This window comes from Hippichthys cyanospilos, chromosome 19 (assembly GCF_059441005.1).
Source record: "Hippichthys cyanospilos isolate Australia breed blue-spotted pipefish chromosome 19, RoL_Hcya_1.0, whole genome shotgun sequence".
NCBI classification, from domain to species: domain Eukaryota; kingdom Metazoa; phylum Chordata; class Actinopteri; order Syngnathiformes; family Syngnathidae; genus Hippichthys; species Hippichthys cyanospilos.
The window spans coordinates 2,794,251-2,812,684 of record NC_142387.1 but is presented as its reverse complement, the minus strand read 5'-3'; the positions used below and the strand labels follow the sequence as shown (position 1 = coordinate 2,812,684).

The following is an 18,434-nucleotide window of genomic DNA, read 5'->3' as shown; positions in this document are numbered from 1 at the left end:
CCTCCACAGGACAGACCATATATTACTGGCACAACTCTTGAGAGAAGGGACGATTATTTTTAATGTGCATATATAATGAAGTTCAAGAAAATAGTGTGTACATTTCCTAGAGTCTCTCGGCGTTGCAGTATGCTTCTTGCAGTATGCTCTCCTACAAAAAAAAGAGGAAAACGTGTTCTCCGTATATACTTTAACTCTTGTCCAACCAGCAATTTAATGAACTGCTTCTCGAAATTTATCTGACTACAATAAGTTAGAATAAGACGGTATGAACAATATTCCTTACTATTTTCGCAACAAAAGTGACCCATAAAACTACGACCCATAGAACTTTGCATGTACCGACCGTTCTGTCGCCAATGTGGCATTAAATGCACCTGTCATTTATTTACGTATTTTTTATTTATTAAATCAAAGCATACAAATACAACAACCTCGGGTGACAAACCAAGAGGGAAAAAAATATTTGACAGAAATATTGTAATTTCGTGACGTCATCATTCGGCGCGCATTTCACCGAAGGACCCCGATATCAATTTTCCAAATCGAGTTTAAATTGCCCAACTGTGCTTTTGATTAAGACATGTTTATATATCATCGCCACCATAAAGTGTCAACCGTATGACCAGAGAAGGACGTGGAACAGCCGATATTTTCTTTCTACCAAAGAGACCTCGTAAAGCCAGAGAAGACGACAAATGGAAACTCTCCGAGTGCTCGAGCTTTACAGTGGAATTGGTGGGATGCATTATGCCTTAAAACGTAAGTGTCCGTACTCGCTTCCTTTTTCATTAGTTTACCACTCCCTTTTACAAATATGTTGCTGCATTCGAGGATTTTTTTTTAAGTTCTCTATTATTGAAACAACACAATATAATACAATGCAAAAATAAATAATAATAATAACAACAACGCCAGGGGGATACAATCATAAACAGTGCAACATAATACTGTATTAAACAAATATATTAACAATAGTACATAAATTGCAGCAGGTTTTAATGGCTTTTAAATTATAAGAGTTTTTGTTGTTGTTGTAATGTATTGTTTGGCTTCATTGATTAAAGCAGAGAGTTTCGGTTGCATTCGAGGAGGGTGGAAAAAATAGTCTTCTCAGACTACTCGACGAACGCCTCTTTGAACTATGGGGTAGGACCTTCGAGAAAAACTAAACAAAAATGGAATTCATACTAAATTTGATGAGAATGCAGTAAAGAAACTAAGGACGATGTATTTGAAGCTTCCAGTAGCCTCCAAAAGTAAAGAAACACTCTTTAAAATAATGAATGATTTCTATCCATTAAATAATTATTGCGTTTACGTTTTAGTTTTGAAGACAACATATGCACGTTCTGTAAAAATGATGTTGAAAACACGGATCATATGTTCTTTTCATGTCCAGTAATACAACTATTTTGGACGGACCTCTGTCTCTGCATCTCTCCTATGGTTGAATCACTTCCAGCTCATTTTCAATCGATCACATACCATTTGTTGTCATGCTCAGGAAGAAGAAAATTGAAATTCTTGTAAATATTATTTTAAGTATTATTTTAAGCCAAACTATCTGCCCACAAAAAAGTTTCACACATGTACCCCTGTCCTGAAAATTTTTATAAAAGAATTTGGTAATTATATTAAAACTTTGGAGTTTATTGAAAGACAAAGTGTGCAAGTAGTCTACAATATCCTGAAGGAAATCCCATGTGTAATATAGATATATTGTTTCATTGTTAGATTTATTTTATTTTTTCGATTGACGTAGTATTTTTTTTCTTTATTCATTAGTTGCTTATCTGTTTTGAAATTGTACATGAAGATTTTTCTTTAATTATTAAATCTATGTATTTTACCTTGGCAATTATGCTGTATTGTAGTAAGGTTATTGGACTGTTGCCTTTATCTATCTTAGTCTGTTTGTTAGATAAAGGTTAAAAAAAACAACAAAAAAACTATGGGGTAGGACCCGGATTTGGTCGACAGTCTGACGTCACTTCACTCGACAATGGTGATCGACAATGGAGAAACAGACTTAATGGCAAAACAAAATTTACAGAAGCATAAACTTTTTTTTGATGGGAGCATAAACATAAATTGATCTGAATTCCTTATTACGTTAATTTAGTTTGACACGCAACACAACATGATATATACTGAGTGCGTGATTATATGCCTTAATGTGTATGTATGTAGGTCAGTAGCTATGTATTTTTTGTTATCTCTATGCATGAAGTTATGTAGAACTAGCAATATATGAAATGCGGACATTATAATGTAATGTTTTCTGGAGGTTAAAATGATGAACCAGAACAACTATAAATACAGTGATTTAAAAAAAAATATAAAATAAGAACAAATATAAAGCAAATGTGTGTATCTGTTAAAGGTGTCAATTTAAGGAATGGCTATGAAATAAAACTGAAAACATGTACATCTATGGCTATGTTCAAAGAGAGCTTTAAAAATTTAGTTTTTAGAAAAATACAAAAGGTCACATATGAACTGAGTAAGATCTTGCGTAAAAGTTTGTGACGTAAAAAATAAGATATGCTGTATGTTTATGTTAGTATGTATGTAAATATGTGTATGCATCTTTTTGTATATTTACATACAGTATTAGCATATACATTATATTTATATAGAAATACACCTGTATGCATGAATTACTTTAGTTTATTTATATTAATGTTTTGTGAGGTGAAACTATATATTAATATCTCAGTAAATAGAATACAAGAAGTAGGGCTCAATAAGATTCATACTTCTTCCTACTTCCTTTTGAACATATACAGGCTGCAAATCTCATTAAGATGAACATATACTGACAATTTCTTTTACCTGCTTCTTTCTTTGTGTTTTTTGTTCTCACATTTTTAAAATGTGTTTATTATATACAGTATATGTTCAATTAATCAATCAATCAATCAGTTGTACAGTATTTCCAAATAACTTATACTTGTATTTTGTATGAAATGAAAACGTTGTGATGGAAGGTCTGCTGGCGTTCTAAAGGTTTTGTGATGAACCAGAACAACTAACAATTTATCCTTATGAAATAGACAGCTGCAATAAGCTCTAGCATGTTGCATTTGGCACATTTGTGATTCAATTTCTGCTTAAATATAAGTTTTATGTTCCCGATATTTATATCCATCCAAAAGCCGCTTATCCTCACAAGGGTCACAGGCTCGCTGGTGCCTATCTCAGCGAGCTTCAGGCAGTAGGCGGGGGACATCCTGAACTTGTTGCCAGCCAATTGAACGGCATACAGAGACAAACAACCATTCCACGCACCCAATCACACCTAAAGACAATTTAGTATGTCCAATTCGCCTGCCATGCATGTTTTTGGAATGTTTGGGGAGAACATGCAAACGCCACACTGGAAGGGTGGACAGTTTGGGTGTTTTTAGTGGGTGTGTTTCCCGCTTTCAAAATCAAATCAAAAGTGTGTGTGTGTATATATATATATATATAAAATGTAGCATAGTATATATATATATAGGCCTGTGTGCCTACCAAAGACATGACCATATAGTATCGATAAATAATATATGTACCGCGTTTCACAAAATCAGCCTTGTGTGTCTGTAAAAGAAAATTGAGATATTTATGTATCTTAATTCTACCTACAGTAATTCCCTTTTAAAAAGTTATGTAATACATAGAGGTAGCTTGAAAATTGATGACAGCAATTTGAACAATACCAAGTTGAAATCGCTAGTTTTGAGGAAAACCCGTTTAAAGTTTTGGAACATTCATCTTTCAAATGTCAATTGTGACCAGTTCCTTTGGAAAAAGTTATTGGTTCAAAACTTTCAGGAAGTGTTGAATGACCATTGGAAAGTCAATTCCAATACCAGTTAAGTATGTAATTGTGAGATATGAACACTTTCAAATCTGGGGAAGTTTTACATTTCATCAACTGAAATTGGACAAAAATGTTTCTTTGGCTTCAACCCCAATACTACCTTTCCCATTAAGATTAGATTTAATTTCTGGGGCATCATCTGCCAAAGTTTGCTTGATTTACTGTAGCTAAATGTGTCTGGCTCTGTGTTTTTTACTTCTCCAGAGTCTGGAGTACCTGGTCAGGTAGTGGCAGCCATAGACATAAACACAACTGCCAATCTGGTCTACAAACACAGTTTTCCTGACACTCCACTCTGGAACAGAACTATTGAGGTAGGTATTATTCAAAAAATTAGAAAGTCTGAAATATGATTGTGTTCAACTTAAGCCTTTGTTTCCTTTTTTTCTTAGGGCATATCACTTGATGAGTTCAATAACTTGCACTTTGACATGATATTGATGAGTCCTCCTTGTCAACCTTTTACCAGGTATGCCCTGATGTGTCTATAAAATTCTTATAGTATGTTCCCTTCGAAATATAGTGTTTCAGTATTTACTCTCCATCATTATTTTTTAGAGCTGAAATGAGTCCTTGAATAATTCAAGAAGCTTTATTTAAAAAAAAAAAAAATCCGTTAAGAGATGCTGCCAATGCTATAAGAAGGCCTACTGAAAAGTAAACTCTACCTCAACAAGTAAAATATGGACAGGAATACCTTGGTATTCTTATGGTTTTCTTGATTTTTTTTCTTAATATTGTAGTCACAAGCTGTTGTCCCTGACATGTACAACTTAGGAATCACAGTCAATCGCAAATTTAAGGCGCTAAAAATAACTTACCCTAATCCCCAAGTAGAGAATACACATATAGGATGCACCCTTAATTTTAGGGTTAAATTTGGTATTTTCTTTGTTATCATGCACAGGACGCACCAACAGTTTGGCTACAATGTAAAAACTTTAGCAAAACAGAATAAATCTCATCTTTGTTATTTCCCCATTTTTTCTTGTATTTATAGTTGTAAGTTATATATTTGTTGTGGGTAAAGTGCCTGCTGTGACAGTTGTGTGTTGCTTGCAGCTGAATGAGTGAGCGAACGAGTGAACGAGAGAAGCAGTGTGGCAGCACCACGCTCGTTCAGTGTAAATTAGCCTTTAGGAGTTTACAAGAGCCCCATGTAGGCTGACGAGAGCAGTCTGATTACTTTTCAAAGGATGTTTAATAAATCTGAATGACACCGTAAACTTTGTTGCTAACAAACCAGGCAGGCTGAAATCAACTTTTTTAGCCAGCAACACTGCTTCTGTCATGCTGACATCACTTTGTCACCTACTCCAAAATTTATGGGCCAATATTTTTAAAAAATGTCAATAATTTAAGTAAAATTAAATAGGGGTGGGTATCTTTGACTGTCTAGCGATTCGATTCAGAATTTTGGGTCCCCGATTCGATTCAGAACGATTGTTTATTTAAAACAATTTGATTTGATTAAATTAAAAAGGATTTCTGTTTCAGTCTATACATGTGAAAAGAATTATCATACGACTACTGCATTTAGCTTCGCGAGACAAAATAACGAAGGGAGTCGTTTAAGCGTTTACAAGTACAATGAAACAAAAAACAAAACGTATGTTTAAAAAAAACAAAAACAATTGAACGAAATACTACATCATTCCACAGAAAATTCATATATCCATTTTCTACCTGCGCTTATCCTCACAAGGATCGCTGGTGTGCTGGTGTCTATCTTAGCCATCATTGTTCCATTGAACTGGTTGCCTGCCAAACACAGGGCACACAAAGACGAATAGCTGCTCTGAATGAATATTTGTTCCTGGTTAGAGCATTTAGTTCACGTGAGTGTGTGAGAGATAACAGTGCATTAAAACGAGGAGAGTCGCCTGTCAGGAGAAAAATATGATGAATAAAAAGACATGACTGAAAGCTATCTATGTAATAGAAAGGCGGCTTTAGTGATGGGCCCAATGACGGGGAAAAGCCTCTTTGATGGTCAAACTCGCACAAACATTCGCTTGACTTTCCTGAACAGGCTGTGTGGTGATGTCATGGCACAGCACGCCTCCGACACAGTACAGAACCCGACAGGAAGCGGATTTTTTTTTCCCCTATTATATTGATTTTTGGGCCATTTTAGATTTATTTAAATGCTAGTAAATTAAACATTGATTCTTATGTGAATCAATGTTTTTGTGTACACCCCTAAAAAAATATCAAATTATAGAACAGAGACGTTAGAATATTTTTTCCAAATATAATTCTATTGTGCTCCAATTCAATTTAGCATTTTCAATTAGCAGGTTTAGCAACACCTCATTTGCCTTTGTTGGAAAGCACTACTTGTTGTTAGGCTAATTCATTTATTTGCTGCATTGTATAAAAACTCAGATTAAAAATTGTTAAAATAATTAAAATAGTGAAAAATAGTCTTTTGAAATTAAAGAACAATGATGTTAACAACCAATTAAGTTCATATGATTTGTCCAAAAGTAACCAATTAACTTGTTTTTTTTTTTTAAATAATTTTTAGCATTCTTTAATGAGGGAATCTCTAACTAGTGTATTCTTATATGATTTGTCATGTTGCTGTTTGGAAATCAATCTTTTTTTAAGGATGTCGTAAGTGATGAGCTTTCAATTTTAATTACCTTCATTATGATTTGTGCAAGGTTTTGTTGAGTGACTCAATAAAGTTGTTTTTTTACATTACTCACAATAAAATATTTCCATTGTATTATTTTGTATCTAACTTTATAGGCTGGGACTCCAACGTGATGTTGCTGACCCCAGAACCAAGAGCTTTCTCTACATTGTTAATCTTCTGCCAAGGTATTTGTTCCACAATTTTTTATGTCTAATCTAAAATCTACTTAGTATATACATGTTCCTAAGTACAGTATCCTGAATCATCAGGATACGGATGAATATGTGTGTTTGTGTGCGTGTGTGTGTGTGTTTGTGTATACAATTGTTTTAAGAAATCTTACATTTTATTTGGTAGTTTGACTTTGTGTTTTTTATAATGTACTCAAATTTCAAAATCCTTGAGTGATATCGTAATAGAGTTGGAGTAATTCACAAGTTTCACACAGTCTTTTTATTAATATTGACCAATTGAGTGTAAAAAATATACCCAAATTTATCCTCTCAAAGGACCACAATAATATATTTACAGTGTGGAATACCAACACGGCTGTATATTTAGGGGACAGAGCTGCAATGTAATCCAAGCATTGGCAAATATTTCAATTATTACTCATTGTCAGTTCTGGGATCTCTTTCTTTTACAACTTTCTTTTTATTCTTAAATCAAAGCTTTGATTCATGCAATAAAGTACGTTGTGTCACAAGGCTGTTTGATATTTGAGTACAGGCAAGCATGCTCCTCCCACCAGTGGAGAGTATAGTAATTTGAGATGTTGTGAAAACGTTTTGAATTCTCTTCTAAGAATTGCAACATGGTAGAGTTAAAACTACAAATTGCCCATAGTGTAAATCAAATATTTTTTTCACCCTTTAACCACTGAATCTTGACTCTGTGTGAATAGGCTTCTAATTACAGTCCTAATACAGAAAAATAGAACATTGTTTTTTTTCTTTAATCTACTTGGGTCGCTGGCCGTAAATCTGCTATTTGGCATTAATCTAGCCTGAGTGTTTTTGTCTACTCTGCCCAGTAGAAATGACGCAAATGGCACAACATCGCTCTTAATTCTTAAATTCTTTAGTAATTTTGACACAGATTGGTTTGTTTAAAACATCAGACATAATGTAAGCTGTACAGCTTTTTACACTTACATTTTTAACATGAAGACCAAGGCGCCCTGTTATCATGGCAGCCACTCAGGGTCAAGGATCTCACAATGTTCTGACTACAGAATAATTGTGTTTTTAGTTTCTAATGGCTTACCTTTAGTAGGATCTCACCTTACTTTGACTGTGGCACAGGGTTGAATCTGCGGATGCAATTGCACCATTTGATTTTGTAAAAGACTGTAGTGGTAAATTGCTGCAAACATCCTGCATGCTTTTTTTCTGGAACAAACATGGTTGGCTGATAACGTTCATACAGCCAGTAGTGCACATTTTTTTTTGTGGGTTACTCACATGAGTACCAGGATTACTTGTAATTGTTTGGTAGGCACCCTTTCATTAATGAAAAAGTCTTCCTCAAGTAGGATACATGTGCCAGGATACCGATAGATAGAAAAACGCAGAGCAAAGATAACAGTCACAGTGACAACAAATATATCTCTATATACTTATGTCATCGACAGTCAAACGTTTTCAACACTTTAAAACGTATAATATAAGCATATGTTCATTAAACATCTTTACAGATTTGCAAAATTTATTTTTTTTAAATAATAGATCATTTACATCTTTTTTTATTATTCAAACAAAAAAAGCAAGGAGCTTCTCACAAGTGCCTCATTATCTGTCTATCTATTTTTATGTGTACTGGATGTCACGGTGGAAAGGCTAAGTAAGCTTCCTCGCTTTATCCTGCTCGAGAACGTCAAAGGTTTTGAGACCTCCTCTGCCAGGTAATTTTTTCACTATTCTTGACTTGGAGGAACATCAAAATTGATCCATCCATCCATTCATTATCTGCTCTTTAATAAACAAAGGGAAATGCACCTACCTGGTCTCGCTATCCATTGGCTTTATATTTTATAGCCACAGCATTTGAGAGATTTATCCATCCATCCATCCATTCATCCATTTTCGATAGCTCTTAAAAAAAAAGTAAGTGGTTGAAGGTTTTTCATGTTTAATTCTGACTTTTCGGAGGAGCTCCAAGAGGGACAAAATATAGATGGATGGATGGATCGATGGATGGATGACAGGAGGCTATACAGTATTTTATCTTATATTTTGTCTGTCTGTCCTGATCCGATCTTAAAAAATATGACGTAAAAGGTAAGCAGAATGAAAACAATTCTGCCACAAAGTTGTGACACACAGTAAATTTAAATGCAAATAAATCAGTAGCTTGTAACATCATTAATTTTGTTCCATGAAACAACGTGGTCAGCACTTTTTTGAATTACTCACTCAATTTAACGTATGGATAGATAACTAAATGAGACAAACACTTATAAAGTTTAAGCTTACCCAATTTCAAAAGAGTAACATCACAAACACATAGAAGAAATACTGTAAGATCATGCCTGCTTATGACATTTTTCTATTTCATTAGCAAATACACATCGACAGGCACTACCATTCAAAGGCACCTTCTCGTGAACTCTAGGTTCAAAACCTACCTTCATCCTCTTATTAATAATATTTGACCACTGGACAATCTTTCATGGAAGCACTTTAATTCATCCTGACTCAAGTATTCAGAAATTATCATCCCTGTGCATGCTCAAACTTAAGGGACACACAAAAAAAAGTCACTGTGCGCAACCTAAAACAATGTAACCTATGTATATGCGCCAGAGGTGTAACTTGATTTTGGTGAAGTAGATGGACACTTGGCAAACACATTCTGCACTCTGATTTGTCGGTGGATATCATCGAATTTCATTCATAAATATGACATCAGTGTGGCACAATCTTTCTGAATCATAGAAGAACTAAATTGTTGAATCAATTATTGTTATTGTCATCTGTTTTGGGGGGACAGCATGGTGTATGGGTGCAAGGTGCTCAAAATATGAAACAAAAATCAATTAATGGAACACCTTTAAAAAATATTTAAAATGATTTTAGAGCACCCCCCGTGACCACCTAGTACAACAATTGGGGTGGGAGAGATGTATGGTTGTGGATGCAATGCTCTCTCCAAATGCCTACGTCACATGAATACACATCCATCATTTACAAGGGGGTAGCTTGCAGTTTACCATTATAAACCTCTTGCATAAAGTTTGTCATGTGCTTTAAATGCGCTGATTTTAATGCAAATGAAAGATATTGCTAGGTTTTGCTGGACTATGTTTCATTCCACAACAAAGCACATGGTCTTGAATGCCCTGTTATGCCCATTTTTACCTGCACAAAGTCTTGGAAAATACCAAAGAAAGAAACATCCACCCATCAACACAGATTGTGCTATTCTGAATTTTTATTTTTTAGCATACTGTGACATGCTCCAAAATATTCCGTTATAAAATAGCATATGAATGTCTCGCAGACCCAAATACAAAATTCTGATTAAAATGTTTTCTTCTCTGTCACGCTAATTGTTGCGTTAACGTCAGCCATTTTTGGTATTAAAACATCTTCGAATCTCGTGAGGACAAAGCAGTACAGACAGACTAATGGATAAACAGTTGGACAGACGGATGAAACATGACTGATTACTGTACCAATAAAATGGTTTTGTTTGTTGGGAAAGACTAGTTGCAGTTTAACTTATGATGCGTTCTTCTATTTTTGCAGGCAGTGTTTTGTCGACATGCTGGAAAAATGTGGTTACACATACCAGGAAGTGATGATCTCTCCTACAAGCGTAAGAACCTCAATGTACAGTAGGTTGTCTCTTTAACTGCCTGATACTTTTGCACACTTTTTTTTTTTTAAATGTATATATATTCTGGTATCCAGGTCCGGATCCCGAATTCTAGACTGCGTTATTTCCTGATGGCTACGATTTCAACAGAAGCAATTTGTTCAAACTCAAAGGTCAGTCATATAGCTGTATTTCCTTTGTATATTATCTGGATGTGATCAAAACGTCTGGGCTCGGTGACTCAATCTTATGTTGAGTGAATTTATTTGTAATTTAACAAATTTCTATGGTTTATTTTTGTAAATTCTATTAATATTTATCTTTCATTTATATCACAAACCTGTGGAAATTAGTCCCTCATAAACTTTATCTGCTTCTGTGCCTATCTGTGCTTTTGCTCCTTTTCTCGACGAAACATGTTGTGTGTGTAATGTGTTTTCCACCTTTAAAATGTGAAAAATTAAACAACAGATGCAGTCTGCACAGTGGGCTGCAACATTCTCATGTGCTTTTCCTCATCCAGTTCAAATTGTCCACACTGCAATACTCGTAATACATGGAAAATAAAACTATGCATATGTTCTATATGCCTCCAAGCTAGATTTGTACATTGTTTATCGCTTTCAAAATATCACATGATGACTGGCGTGTTCTTTACAACTTTGCTTTTCAAAAGACTCAATTTATGAACGTTACATCACTGGTAAATAATCAGCGATCTTAGCAATTAAATCTTCCATGATGTTTTGCTAATGGTTGAGCATACTTGCCATTTTTGGGATCGCCTGAAAAGTGGTGATTTTAGTGGTACTGTGTTTCCACTTGACACCAACAAAATAGAATATTGTCAGGGAAATATTGTAACTGATTGCAAAGCAAGAAATATGTTCACTCTCAAAGTTGGTTCCCATTTGAGCGTTTGACGGCACCATGCTTCCTGAGACTACCCAAATATTCATAAATGTTTTGCAGATTTTATACCAATTTAGATAGTGTGGTTAGTCAATCTTCCCCTTTATATTCCCTTCATATCTGAGTGTCTTATTTGTTGATGTCTTGATTTGGAAATATTTAAACTTGTGCAAAGTGAGTTTGTAATTCAGTTTATTTTATTTTAGAACTTTCAAATGCCGCTGCTCCCCGCTGAAGTAGGGTTTTCAGTGGAGTCTACCCTTTCAAGTCTTCTCCAGCCAGCAAGTTCCCTGACTAAAGAGCAGGAAATGGAACCTCATGTCCTTTATAAACTTGAGACAGCAAATGATGTTCAGAGGAAGATGAATCAGAATATGGATTTGTCAATCAGGCAGATCCAAGACTTCCTTGAACCACAGGAGAAGGTTGATATGGATCAGTATCTTGTTCCATCGGAAGTATTGTTGCGTTACGCTCTAGTCCTGGATATTGTGAAACCCATCTGCCGGAGGTCGATCTGCTTCACCAAAAAGTAAGTAGATTGATATTTAACAGCAACACAATAAATGTGCTCATAATCTTCCATTTGCATTTAAGGTGTTTTTTCTTACTTTTCCATCTATACTTCTGACTTACCCATCCTCCGTAACCTGGAAATATCTGAGCAAACACCCAAAAGGTGTGACACGTTGAAGATTGAGGGTGGCCCTCATTCCCAACATGACATGAATTCCCAAGAGATCTTTTTATAAAATATGTCACACTTCAATTGTTCACGAACAAATCACAAATGGTTGTAAATCTTAAACTCATTCTACCATTCTAGAATGAGAACTTTCATTCTGCACTTAACCGAAGCAAAAAAAAAAACGTAAAGATGTTCTCATCTTCATATTCATGAACAATATCCAACAAATATCAAATTGAAGTCTTCCCAATCATTTTATTTCCCCTTTATTTCTTAGCCCTTCCATACATTTGATGTGATTGCTGCTCTAATTTAAGTACCGTTAGTGTAACACCTAAGTAGCTACCACCAGTTGCTAGGGGCAAAAGCAATATACAGTGGGCCCCCGGGTTACGAACTTAATCCGTTCAGCGGCTACGCTCGTATCTCGAATTGCTCGTATAGCGGGCAATCCAAACCCATGTTAATTCGTGAATGCGTGCAACGCGCGCCGAAGCCTTAGGTAAAAACGACACACTGTATACATATATTAAAATTGAGCTACATAATCTGCTGTACACTTGCATCATATAATAAATACAATGGATAACTAGCTTTTACCTTTGAAACGACGAGACTTGAGCTGGGTGTAAGCAGAGGGGGGCAGAGTCCAACGCTCAAAGTTAACACGGCGATAGATATGCTATTGGTCTTACAGTGTTACAGTAACTCTTTCAGTCAGGGTGCAAATCACGCAGATACTAAAACATCATCCTCTTATTTCTTTCTTTACCGCTGCTAGTAATTTTAGAAGCTATGTCTGACAGATAAAGTTTGCAAAGTCTTCACAACATTCCGTTTTTCACTAATTTTCTCTCCTTCCTTCCATCCTGTCCCATCAAGCTAGATAAAGACGTTCGGCCAATAGCATATCGGCATTTCTGTGATTGACGTGTGACGCCGGCCAATAGCATCTCCGTGAGTGAGACCGGGTGACCTTAATCGACCAATAGCATACTCGCATCTCCGTGACTGACTGATAATTATTCGCACTTTTTTTTTTTAAACGGTTGGAATGTATTGACAATTAATTAAAAAAAACACACATTTAAACCAATGACAATTCTTTGTCCTGCAATCGGCACATTTAATTTCATGTCAGCTGTTTTTCCCTTTAGCTGTACAAACACTACACTTAAATGGTAATATATTTAGACACCGTGAGTGAGACAGTCAGTGTGACGTTGTAAGACCAATAGCGTTCACGTTACTGCCACAAGTATCTACTGATGATTGATGGTGTCGCTACTGTTGATTTTATTGACGCAATCAAACGAGAACATTTCTACATACTCAATGGCCGGCATGTCGAATTGCTCGTAAGGCGAGAGGTTTGTTCGTAAGCGGAGGACAAAAATCTCCCTGATCCACGCTCGTAAGGCGAATTGTTCGTAAATCAGGCGAATTGTTCGTAAATCAGGGTGCTCGTAAGCCGGGGGCCGACTGTACTATATTTTGTTTTCAATAAAGGCAATTTTCAGTCTGCCAATTCCTCCCAAAGGATTTAGAATTGCAGTTATTTTTTTATAGTGTCTAAAGACACTACTTTTTCCACAATTGATCAATAAAGGCCTCTTTTTTTTGTCCCCACGAACCAGCCATTTAACATGTTTTTGTATGTTTTTTTGAAAGCTATGGGAGGTATGTGGAAGGGACTGGCTCAGTATTGCAAAGCTGCCTGGAAACAGAGGTATGTACTGTATCTAAAAAAATGTTTACAGGTTTAGAAACAAAGCAGCAACAACAACAAGAAAAACAGGGAATATGTGTTCATAAAATACATATTTTGTATACAACACTTAATAAGGTTTTTCTATCCATCCTTTATCCGGGGTCAGCTCGCGGGGGCAGCAGCTTTTGCAGGGTAGCCCAGACTTCTTTCTCCTTGTCCAGCTCCTCCGGGAGGCTCCCCAGGTGTTCCCAGGCCAGCCAAGAGACATAGTATCATCAGTGTGTCCTGAGCCGTCCCCGAGGCCTCCTCCCGGTGGGACATGCGCGGAACACCTCACCAGGGAATCATCCGGAAGGAATCTTAACCAGATGCCCGAGCCACCTCAACTGTCTCCTTTTAATGAGCAGGAGCCACTGAGTTCGACATTGAGTTCCTGCCGGATGACCGAGGTTCTCATCTTATCTGTAAGGGAGACCCTGGACCCCATGCAGAGAAAACTCATTTCGGCCCTTTGTATCTGGGATTTCGTTCTTTCAGTCACGACCCGACCCACAGCTCATGCCAATAGGTGGGACAGCGTCGACATCACAGCTGACGCTGCACTGATCTGCCCATTGATCTCCCGTTCCAGCCTACCCTCACTCATGAATAAGACCCCAAGATACTTGAACTCCTTCACTTGGGGCATCCTCGACCCCAAAAGGGTATACCATCGTTTTAAGACTGAGAACCATGGTCTCGAATTTGGAGGTGCTGATCTTCATCCCAGTTGTTTCACACTCGGCTGCAAACTGCTCCAGTGAGACTTGGAGGTCAGAAGAAAGCCTAAAGAAGCCAACAGCACAACATCCCTAAATAGCAGAGATGCAATGCTGAAACCCCCCCTAACCGGATCTCCTCAACGTTACGCTGCGTCTTCTGTCCATAAAGATAATGAACAGAATTGGTGACAAAGGGAAGTCTTGGCGGAGTCCAACCCTCATTGAAAACGAATTTGACTGCTGGCTAATGCAGACCAAACTCTTATATTGGTTGTACAGGGCGGTCCCTGTCAAGCCCTTATTAAAGGGTGCAATACCATGGACTACCAAAGTACCCCCCCACAGGACTCTCAGAGGGGAACGGTCAACGCCTTTTCCAAGTCCACAAACACATGTAGACCGGTTGGGCGCACACCTGTGCACCCTTGAGGATCCTCGAGGATAGGGCTCATTTTGGACACTATGTTGCAACCACATAATGACGTACATGACAAAAGCAGTTGAAACGTCACAAAAAAAGATGTCATGCTGTCATGTGAAATACAAAAGTGCTGAGTACTAAATGCTGAGCTGTAAATAAAGTAAATTTAAAAGGAAATACAAGATTGATTAATTATAATATGGCCCAAAGCTGAATGTAATGGGCCAGATGGCCACCCCTGCCCATCGTGGTTAGGGCTCTTTTCTGGGCTTTTGAAGGTTTTTACCTACGCTGATCAGTAGGACAACAAAGTGAGATCCTAACGCTAACATGAACTCTCATGTAGCTTTTAGTTTGGGTTCTGTAGGAAAAAAAGTACTTAGGCCATTTTGAGTTAAAAAAAGGTTATTTACACTTCTAAGTGGATCTTAATATGTCATTCTTATGTGCTGCAGATCGAGAGTGTGTTTAAAAATCTGGACCAATTCTCTGAAGATGAAAAACTTCAAAAACTGCTGCGACTGAAGCTTCGTTATTTTACCCCCAGAGAAGTAGCCAATATAATGGGCTTCCCAAAAAGCTTTTGTAAGTATTAAAACCATCAGCACTAGAAAGTTGTATAGTTTTATGAAAGCCTAACATAGTTCCATCAAACACAGTAAATACATTGTAGAAGTAATGAATGGGGAATTGAAAAGATCCAGTCCACTTGTTTACATATCCATTGCAGGAAACATGAATAAGTTTCATGCAACATGAAAAGTTAGATCTGTTGAAGTGGTAAAGCTTGGTAAAGTTTTTTTTTTTATTATTATTTTTATAATCTAGGCTGTCTACATAATCTAGGCCTGGCTTGTTTGATTTCTTACTCATGTACAGTGTAGTAAACGAATGGATGGATGGATACAAAAATGTTTAATTTCATGCTTGTATGGCATTGGTAATGATGAATGCTGACAAGACTTTATGTCACCAGCATTTACCAAAAATGTCACCAGAAGGTTGCCACATGTTTGGCAATGGCTTTAATTTGTTTTCATGCTTCTGCCACAAGAAAATTTTGAACACATAAAACACATAAAAAAAAATAACACGTTGAAAATTTCGTTTTGGCAAAAATTTCGTTTTGGCAAAAACTGTACAAGCAAACGACTTGCAAACGCTTGGCAAAATGTTGGCAACCTTGTTGACCTTGAATTTGAATGCACCTTGTTGTTGTCAAAAGAGCGGCTACCTCTGCGAACACTCACCAATGTTCAGGGGAATAGGGTTGGATGCATTATAGGGCAGGGTTAGGACCTATCACAATGATCTTTTCATCTTCAAGGTTAACAGTGTTCTTAACAGACTTAGGTTGCATCCCATTCGTTTCATCACTACGAAATGTTGCAGGAAATCACTACATGGAAAAGTTATCAAAATATTACATTAGGTACATGACATTATTACATGTAAGGCTTTTCAAAACCTTTCCACTAAATCTAACATTAATCTTCGGTGGGAATAGCAGGCTAGCATCTAAACACAACAGAGAAGTTTTCCCTTTGTATTAGTGGGAGTTTCTCTGTTTACAGATAAACAATTGAGGAGCTTCGAGTGTAATGCCATTTTACAACAAGAAAATTAATGGCGAAGAAAACATTTAATCTGTTTAGCTGTTAATAGTAGCTCAAATTGTTTACTATATTGTTAAATTGTTGTCTGTCCAACTGCAGGACTAGAAAGCTTGCATATTCTCAAGATAATTGCAAACGCATTCCCACACATACCATGAGTTATACATGTTGTATGTACAGTTCACTGCTACATGTTCAACTAATGCATGTCTCTTTAATGTCTTTTTTTTTTAGCTTTTCCAGAGCAAATCCCAATCAAGCAGCGTTACAGACTTCTAGGAAATAGCCTGAATGTTGTGGTGGTGGCAGGATTGCTACAACAGCTCATCTCCAAGTGTTGACCATCAAAGGTAAAAAGTTGCCATTGCAGATATTATTTCAATTGCTGCACTCAGAAGATCCCAGTTTATACTCTCTTAATTTAGATTAATGTTACAATTGAGTACGTGTTTATTTACTGTTCAACCATCCATCCATTTTCTACAGCCGCTTATCGTCACAAGGGTCAAAGGATTGCTGGTGCCTATCCCAGCTGTTTATGGCAGTAGGTGGGGGAAACGCTGAGCTGGTTGCCAGCCAACTGTAGGGCACACAGAGACGAACAACCATTCACGCACCCAATCACACGCAAGGACAATTTAGTATGTCCAATTCACCTGCCATGCATGTTTTTGGAGTGTGGGAGGAGCCTGTGTGCCGTGGGAGAACCCACACGGGCTTGGGGTGAACATGCAAATTTACTGTACTATTTACTGTACATTTAGTTAAATGTAACCCTGCTTTACACAAGGTGCCATGACCTGCCAGAACCCTAACCCTTTGTTAACCATTGACTGATTGACTTAAAAAAAAATGCATAGCCTAACTATAGGACACAACTGTGTATAGTATTAATTTTAGGGTCAAATTCTGGTATTTTGTATGTTACTGGGTATAGGATGCACCAACATTTTGTGACAATGTAAAAACTGGTAAAACACAATAAATATCATCCCTGTAATTTCTTCTTAGTTTCTTGTATTTATTTTTGTAAATTATGGTATGTAAATAAGTATTGTGCCTACCTCCTTTTGTGTGTGTCTTGTAGGTGAATAAGTGGGCGAGCAAGAGAGTGAAGGACTGGGAGGAGCATTTGATGCGCATATGAGCATTGAAGAGATTTTCACACTGTTGAAATAAATGTATAATAAATGTACCATCCCTCCTCATTTTTTAATAAATTAAAAACTTGAAATATTTTATGATTATTAGTATTGTTAATCTTTTGTAATGAATTGTGATGTTGTGGTTTAACAAATTTGGACAGTAATTAAATATACTAATACATTTGAAGTTGTTGTTTTAAGGTTATATAAATATATACCATGATTTTATTGGTCCGGCCCACTTGGGTACAGGTTTTCCTCCACAAGGCCTGCAAGCTAAAATGGCTTTGACACCCCGTTCTAAACATAAATAAACCGTACTTAAGTGCCTAGGATAAAAAAAAAAAAAAAAAAAAAAAAAAAGATGCCAATCATTACTTTATCACAAATATGCTTCACAAGGCAAAACAAATCCTGTTCCCTGGGGTCATGATGCAACTGATCATGTAATTGATTTCTCACAATAAATAAACAGTAAATGTAGGAATAAATATGTGAATGTGTAATATGTAATGTATGTCATATATGCATAATCGTTAGAACATTGTGATTTTGTAGGAATTTTACTATCTCTTGTAAACTATTGTAACTCTTGTAACTACCCAGTGCCTGCGGGCACCATGTTGGTGACCCCTGCTTTATTTATATTTATTAAAAAAAAAAAAGTCAAAAGCGATGTTTTGCTTGAATTTTGCTGAATGAATGCCGTTTATTTGGAAATTTAAAAACTACTATCATGCATTTCCCGGTTAAGAGCGAGCTGGTCACTCTGCTTTAAAACCCTGCTTAAAGCAATTTCGAAAAAAAAAAATCGCAATTCAATTCAATATCCATGTCCATCTATCC

At 36.5% G+C, this 18,434-nt stretch overlaps 1 protein-coding gene across 2 annotated transcripts; it reads left to right on the top strand.

Moving 5' to 3' along the window:
- Positions 1-513: 513 nt before the first annotated feature.
- Positions 514-17,684, top strand: trdmt1 (tRNA aspartic acid methyltransferase 1). Of its 2 annotated transcripts, none has more exons than XM_088401704.1 (12): positions 514-762; positions 4,076-4,185; positions 4,264-4,340; positions 6,629-6,700; positions 8,353-8,418; positions 10,265-10,334; positions 10,430-10,507; positions 11,453-11,778; positions 13,606-13,663; positions 15,283-15,412; positions 16,678-16,793; positions 17,531-17,684. In XM_088401704.1, the coding sequence occupies exons 1-11, from the start codon at positions 699-701 to the stop codon at positions 16,782-16,784; spliced, it is 1,158 nt and encodes a 385-aa protein (XP_088257830.1). In that variant the 5' UTR covers positions 514-698; the 3' UTR covers positions 16,785-16,793; positions 17,531-17,684. The 2 variants fall into 2 exon arrangements, with proteins under 2 accessions (XP_088257830.1, XP_088257829.1); XM_088401703.1 differs by lacking the exon at positions 17,531-17,684 and adding an exon at positions 16,930-17,522.
- Positions 17,685-18,434: the final 750 nt, after the last annotated feature.

What these genes read in the sequence shown, in the direction of transcription:
- trdmt1 (XM_088401704.1), top strand. Translation starts at nt 699, where the DNA reads ATGGAAACTCTCCGAGTGCTCGAGCTTTACAGTGGAATTGGTGGGATG. An exon ending in TCTGGAACAGAACTATTGAG is followed by an intron (nt 4,186 to 4,263) that starts GTAGGTATTATT and finishes TTTTTTTCTTAG; the next exon opens with GGCATATCACTTGATGAGTT. An exon ending in TGATGATCTCTCCTACAAGC is followed by an intron (nt 10,335 to 10,429) that starts GTAAGAACCTCA and finishes TCTGGTATCCAG; the next exon opens with GTCCGGATCCCGAATTCTAG.